A 7,491-nucleotide genomic window follows, 5' to 3' on the forward strand; every position below is an offset into this window, starting at 1 on the left:
AGAAATGGCATAAACAATGCTAGATGAAGCCAAATTGCCTGATAAATTCTTGAAAGAAGTTGTTCATACCGTAGTTTATATCTTAAATAGGGTGCAGATAAGAGTGAAATTCAATTTCACTCCATATGAGCTATGGTATGGTCATTCAGCTACTGTCAAATATTTTAAAAATTTTGGTTGCAAATGTTTTATTGAAAAGGATGATGAAAATCTTGGCAGCTTTCAATCTAAATCAGATGAAGGTATCTTTTTAAGATACTCTACTCATAGTAAAGCCTATAAATGTTTCAATATAAGGTTGAATAAGATTGTTAAATCTATAAATGTCACATTTGATGAGAAGTTACTTCTAGATGATAATTATGTGCAGGATGTTGAGGAGGAACCTACATTAGGACTTGACAGGTCTCTTGAATCTACTACAGTAGATAACACTCAATAGGAGGATGCTTCAAGCTCTAAAGTAGTAACACCTCTAAATATACCCTCCTAGATTGTTACCAAGAGGCATCCTCAAAATTTGATTATTGGCGATAGAGATGCAGGAATTTTAAACAGAAGAAAAGCTAAACTAGAGGAACAAGCTCAAATTGCTGAACACTTCTGTTTGGTAACTGAATTTGAGCCTAAAACTATTAATGATGCCTTAAATGATGATTGGTGGTTGAAAGCTATGCAGGAAGAAATCCGCTAGATTGAGAAGAATAAAACTTGGGAATTAGTCCCAAGACCTGATGATAAAAATATCATTGGTGGCAAATGGATTTTTAGAAACAATTTGGAAGAATGTGGAAAGGTGGTTTGAAATAAACCATTTTTTGTGTGCAAAGGGTATGCACAATAGGAAGGTATTGACTTTGGTGAAACTTTTGCACCTATTGCTTGAATTGAATCTATTAGAATATTATTAGCATACTCATGTTTCAATAATTTTAGGCTTTATCAAATGGATGTTAAAACTATGCTTTTGAATAGCTATCTTGATGAGGAATTGTATATGGAACAAACTGAAGGGTTTGTTGGAAAAGAAAAATTTGATCATGTTTACAAGTTGAAAAAGGCTCTATATGGTCTTCAACAATCTCCTAGAGCTTGGTATTGAAGATTGGATTCATATTTGACAACAAATAGTTTCATATGAGGTGGTGTGGACAACAATCTCTTTGTCAAAAGGGAAGGTAATGGTATTCTGGTTGTAGAAGTTTATGCTGATGATATTATCTTCAGAAGCAATAATGATGCACTATCAAAAAAAAATTCAAAGATTATGGAATCAGAATTTGAAATGTCAATGTTAGGTGAACTAACATTCTTTCTTGGTCTTCAAGTTTATCAACTTGAACATGGAATATTTCTATCCCAAAAAAAAATGCAAAAGGAATGTTAAAAAGGTTTCAGATTGTTTATTGTCATGCAGTAAGAACTCCTATGGTAACTAGCTGTAAACTTTATAAAGTAGATGAATCTCTTGATGTTGATCAAACTAAATATAGGTCTATGATAGGAAGTTTATTATACTTAACTGCATCAAGACCTGATTTAATGCAGGCGGTTTGTATGGTTTCTAGATTCCAATATGCTCCTAAATAGTCCCATCTTATAGCTATTCAAAGAATATTTAAATATATTCAGGGTACTCTTGATTTTGGCCTTTGGTATCCTAGAAATGACAATTTTACTTTAATGGCTTATACTAATGTTGATTGGGTTGGTTGTCTGGATGACAAAAAAAGCACTAGTGGTGTTGCATTTTTCCTTGGTGATTGTCTTGTGGCATGGCAAAGCAATAAACAAGTCTCTATTTATATTTCTATAGAAAAATAAGAGTACATTGTTGCTACTTCTTGTTGTACTCAACTACTATGGATGACTCAAACTCTCTTGGATATGGGTATTATTATTGTGAAACCTATTCCTATATTTTGTGATAATACTAGTGCTATAAGTCTATCCAAAAATCCAGCCATGCATTCTCGAATGAAGCACATTGCTATTAAATTACTCTTTCTTAATGAAAAAGTGTTGGCTAATGAGGTCACTTTGCAATATGTTCCTACTCAAGCACAGGTGGCTAATATTTTTACTAAGCCTTTCACTACAAAAGCTTTTGAAAGGCTTCGTTTGCGATTGGGAGTTGTCTCTCAATCTCTAATCTCTTAAAGTTTCATCAGTGGTTCAAGGGGAGATTCTAAGCTCTCTAAGAAGCTTATTTCAACTTCACATGGTTCCTCTTTACTGCTTCATGCTAGATCTGTAGCTATTTCAGTTTAGTTTTGTTTGTATTCTACAATCTTCCCTTTCTCCTTGTGACAAAAAAGGGGGAGAAATATTGATTGTTCCGTTCAATTGGTGGCATACTTTGTGATGGCATACTTTATTTTAGATGGCTCAGTTTTTTCCATCTAGGACAAAAGGGGAGCTTGTTGACTTCTCTTTTGTGTTATTTGCCCTTGATGACAAAACTATTTTGTTAGCACTTTGATGATTGGCAAATTGATTTTGATATGTGGCACTCTTTCAGTATTGACACATGACATTGGCACTCTTTGTCATATTGAGATCTGACATACTTGGTTTTGGGCTTCAATATTTTGTTCATGTACAACATTATGAAGATGGTTTACCTTCATATTTATATTTTGTGGTACTGATCTTGTTGGCTTCATGTGCAAATAGAATTATATCATGCTCACAGGGTAATTAAGTTGATCTTCACAAGTGATACTATTTATATGCTTGGGTACTACTTTGATTTATTTTAAATAACAGTCGATACTCTTACTTCATGTTTACATTACTTGGTGAAGGTCACAATTTCACTAGCACACATTATCTTGTGCTCGTGCTTCACTTACATGTCATATTGGAAAAGGTTACTACTTGGCATATTGAAGACTTGTCATAAGTGCTATTGGGTCAATTGTTATTTTTCTCATGGTAACAATGTATTATTAAAGTGCATTCCATATTGCACTTGAGTTGACTGTGATATAAGTTGTCAGGTTTCATTTTATTAGAAAGTTTACCATGTGTTATCGGGCCCACATATGCAATGAATTACCTTGGATAGTTAGTGTTTTTATTACATGCAAATATTATGCCCGATGCAGTAGCATACATGGACATTATAAATTAAGTGAAAAATGTGGTTGAGCTTTTCAGTTTGGCTATTCAATTTGATCAAAGGCACTTGTGATAATCCACGTGGTCAGTGTTTGTTCTATTTTTGAAAAGAAGTATATTATTACGTGGTCAAAGTTTGATAAGGTTCTCCCCCAGATTTAAGATGAAATTCATTTTACTTTGGGGCTCATTTATAAAGAAGCATTTAGGGTAAACAAAGATTCATTTCACTTTGCAAGAATAATATCGAATCCTAGTGCCGCCATGATGTGAATATAGTTATAGTTTACAAATGTTATAGCTAGTATGTTATCTTGGTTTTTTAAATATGGTAGATTATGAAGGGTGGTGATTTGATTGGTGGACTTTCCATGAGCTAGAAGCAGAGGTAATAGAGGATTTAATGGGATCTTGTTTGCAGTTTGAACCACCATAACAGAGGTAATATCAACACACTATTTTGTTCTTTTGAAGGTAAATTTGAGAAATGGAAAAGTAAAATGGAAAAGGTTGCATTGGTTTAAATTTTGAACAAATTTCTATTACTTTGTTTTGCATTCGAAAAGAATGAAGTTACAGTGTAAAGATGAAAGAAAAATTACTTCATTTTGTGTGTTTCAGTTTTGAAAGGAATCATTTTTCAGTTACTCTTTTTCGAAAATAAAAGAGGAATATTGCAGTTGAAAAAATGTGGTTTTATTTTTGTAACTAAATTTTGGATACCCTAGCCCAAGTGTTGTACAGAACTCGGGCTTGATAGCTTGGTTCAAGGGTTTCATTGGGATCTTTCTTTATAAATTCATGGCTTTAAGTCATTGTTCAGTGGGATGAAAAGTGAGAATAGAGAAGTCTTGGAAATTTTAATTGTTACATCTGAAAAATTTGTAAAAAGTTGAAAAAGACTTTGTTGTCTCTAGTTACTATAACAGAGAAATCTATTTTAGTTAGAGAGAAATTTTGTGGTATTATACAAATAATACATATTGTAATTGGCAACATTGAAAATCATACATTTTGTTGTATTGAATGATGATGTTAGGACTGCAAATTTGATGTAGTTGTATGATCATTATTGACTACAACCATAGATAGTGACTTTGTAATTTGAGGAGTTGGTGATCCCATGAAGTTGGTATTTCAGAAAAGGTGTTGAGTTGATACTCCACCATTGTAAAGAGCTAGTGTTTTGGATTGAATAATGAGACAGGTTTCGAGTGGTTTTTTATACCCCGTGAGGGTTTTTCCACTCAGGAAAATTATTGTGTTATGTGGTCGCTCATCTGAATATATGTTATTGTCTATGTCATTTGAGTTCATGCTTTCATATTCATTAAGTGTCATGCTCTGATACATTCATTGGTCATAATCATTTTGTTAATATGTTGTTATATTGTGTTTGAACAACTGCATGAGTCTTGAAATTATGTTAAATACAAAGCAGTAAAAGCATTGTTCAATAAGTTTCATATGAACAATGAAAAATATGCTTTAAAAGGTTGATGCTTGTCAATTTGTTTGGTTGATTTAAAAAAATGATGCATTGGCAAAAGATCATTGTGAAAGCAATTATGTAAGCTAGTCTTATTCTTGCATCTTGTTAATATCTGTCATTACTCTGATCCACCCACACACCCCCCCGCTCCCCGCCCCTCTTTGAGTAAATCCACTTCCAACACATGAAGCTACAGGGGTCTTAGAAAGAGTTTTCAAAGGTCATGATTGCTACAAACATTCTCCAATTTTTTGCTCCTGCACACCTTGCTTGCAACAATGAATTTACATTTATTGGTGCCATTGTTGGCTATTTGTTTTAATCTGTACTTGAAGAACTTCTTGCTCTTTTGATTCACTATTTTTTACCTATTCCAGTTGTATTTGTTGTAATTTTTGTTTGCTTTTTTCAATAAAAATATAATAAAAATAAATATATTATAATAGATGTTTAGTACATTCTAGAGGCTGGATAGTCAATCCCCACTAAAACCAAGCTATGCTTATCCAATAGAACTTAATTTTAGATAACCACATTGATAAAATATTAGATTCAAGCCTAGAGCGGGCTTTTGTACAACTTTAGGCCACCACAAAATATTGAACAATTACTTTCCAATACAAAAGATAAACAATAAACATGTACCTCCCAAAAATTTGCATCTTTGAAATTTTAAGTTTTTTACTTTAGATTGAAGTGAAGGATTCCACGAGATATTTATTCACCACAATCAGTACCAAGTAAAGAGCCTTAACATAATAGTACTACAACTGGTAGTACTTGATATTTTAAGTTTTGCACTTTACCTTACTATCCATTATTGACATACATAAGACACTAAAACTAGGTTATATTTATCCAATAGTCCCTTATTTTGGCTAGCCATATTGGTACAACAATGGATTCAACTCTAGATGTAACTTTTGTACAGCCTCGGCAAATCAGGCCACCACAAAATATGCATCAATCCTTTCGAATGTAGAAATAAATTATAACCATGTATCTCCAGAAAATAAAGTCTTTGAGATCATAGACTTCATACTTTAGATCAGAGTGAGGGATTCCAAAAGATGTCTATTCAGCACTGTGAGTACAAAAAAGAGCCTTAACATAGTGGTCTACAACTGGTCTACAACTGTTAATTTACTTCAATAATAAGCTTTACATTATTCATTTATTTCAAGATTATAAGAAACTGGTCTTTATACCCACTCTATTTCATCCAAAGATCTTTGAATTGTAATACTACTAATCTCATACAACTTCCAAAATAGGTAAACATAATTTCACTGGAAATCCAAGGTTTCCTAGAGACGAACCCACCACGCACAGATCTCAGGGAATCCTGCAGATCAAAACAACCCACCCTAAGTCACCATGAAATCAGAACTGGCAAAGTAAGAAAGCAAAAAAATTTAGGGTTAAAGAAAATAACGTACGTGTTGCAGTTAATCGAGGGTGTGATGGTATAGCCGAGCTTAACCCCACAGAGACCAGGCAGCTTCCCAACCTTATTATAGTTAGCTTTGCTGGACGCCGCAGCAGACTTAATGCAATTGCATGCTGACCGCCGATCAGCCGTAGTTTTAGCGGCGGCGTTGAGAGACTTAACGCCATTACAGCACCCCCGCGTCGGCTGAGCGGCGCTTCCCGCCACGTAGTTGAGGCACGGAGTTAAATCAGACACCACCGTTGAGCATGATATTGCGCCCTGCACCTCACCGCTCATTCCCACCACCACAGCGCTAATTATCGCCACCACTAAGAAAACTAATTTGCTCACATTACTGCCCTCCATTGCTCTTGCCATGCTTCACAGATTCTTAGAGCCCAGAGAACCTACTTCTCCTTGCAAACATTAGTGGTGGGATTGGAGTATATATAAGATGCAAGAATGGATTATTGGGCTTAATCAAATCAAAGAGCTTAAGGAAAAGTTAGTATTGTAGATAATGAGTTGTAAATTTTTTGACATTTCTGGTCATATTTTGTCATCCATGGAAAAGAGGGTTAGAAATCCTGTAGCCATTATTGCCTGTATTTTCTACAGTAGAAAACACATTTATGAAAAAAGAAGCATTACACCAGATTTTTTCGGGGCGGCTATATGAGACAACGTGTGATGTGCTGGAATTCATTAGGACTAATGTGGACTCGGAAGAGACGCGTAGAAAAACACGTTTGTACTTGAATTTCTTGTGTGGTCATGACTTCGTGGTGGGAAAACGTCTTGGTGGGGTGGTTCAACTTTGCGTGGATGGGGATTTTTGAATTATTTGGCATTTTAAAGTCAAACGGAACCCACATTCCAATGTAATCATGAGATTTCACAGTTTATGATAATGGAAATCTTTAAAAAAAAATTTAAAACAGTTTTTGTAGACACTTTTCAACGCAGATGAAATGTATAGTTTTTAATAAGTGATTTATATATGTAATAGAGAGAATTTGATGTTAATGTTTTTGGAAAAGATTTTATGGAATATTTGTTTTTGATTAAGGAAGTAGGGGAACGGTCCCAATTACAAATCAAAAACAATAAGAAAGACTTGAAAGATAAGCTAGCAAAACAAACTAACAATTACATTTAGTAATTACATAGTTAACGAGTATAGTCGAAAGACAACATTGTCTAGAAACGATATCAAAGAGAACAACAAACAACACAACTATCGACCACACAAAAGACATTAAAAAATCAAATGGAAAAATGTCTTGGTGGGGTGGTTCAACTTTGCGTGGATGGGGTTTTTCGAATTATTTGCTAAATGGAAGCCAAATTCCAATATAATCATGAGATTTCAGAGTTTATGATAATAGAAATCTTTAAAAAAAATTTAAAATAGTTTTTAAAGATACTTTTCAACACAGATGAA

At 33.9% G+C, this 7,491-nt stretch overlaps 1 protein-coding gene across 1 annotated transcript; it reads right to left on the bottom strand.

The window, feature by feature from the left end:
- Positions 1-5,619: 5,619 nt before the first annotated feature.
- LOC131046611 (non-specific lipid-transfer protein) lies at positions 5,620-6,659 on the bottom strand. Its single transcript, XM_057980384.2, has 2 exons — positions 6,055-6,659; positions 5,620-5,960 (listed from the first exon to the last, which is right to left on the bottom strand). The coding sequence occupies exons 1-2, from the start codon at positions 6,423-6,425 to the stop codon at positions 5,951-5,953; spliced, it is 381 nt and encodes a 126-aa protein (XP_057836367.1). The 5' UTR covers positions 6,426-6,659; the 3' UTR covers positions 5,620-5,950.
- Positions 6,660-7,491: the final 832 nt, after the last annotated feature.

Source organism: Cryptomeria japonica, chromosome 10 (genome assembly GCF_030272615.1).
Source record: "Cryptomeria japonica chromosome 10, Sugi_1.0, whole genome shotgun sequence".
NCBI classification, from domain to species: domain Eukaryota; kingdom Viridiplantae; phylum Streptophyta; class Pinopsida; order Cupressales; family Cupressaceae; genus Cryptomeria; species Cryptomeria japonica.

What these genes read in the sequence shown, in the direction of transcription:
- LOC131046611 (XM_057980384.2), bottom strand. Translation starts at nt 6,425, where the DNA reads ATGGCAAGAGCAATGGAGGGCAGTAATGTGAGCAAATTAGTTTTCTTA.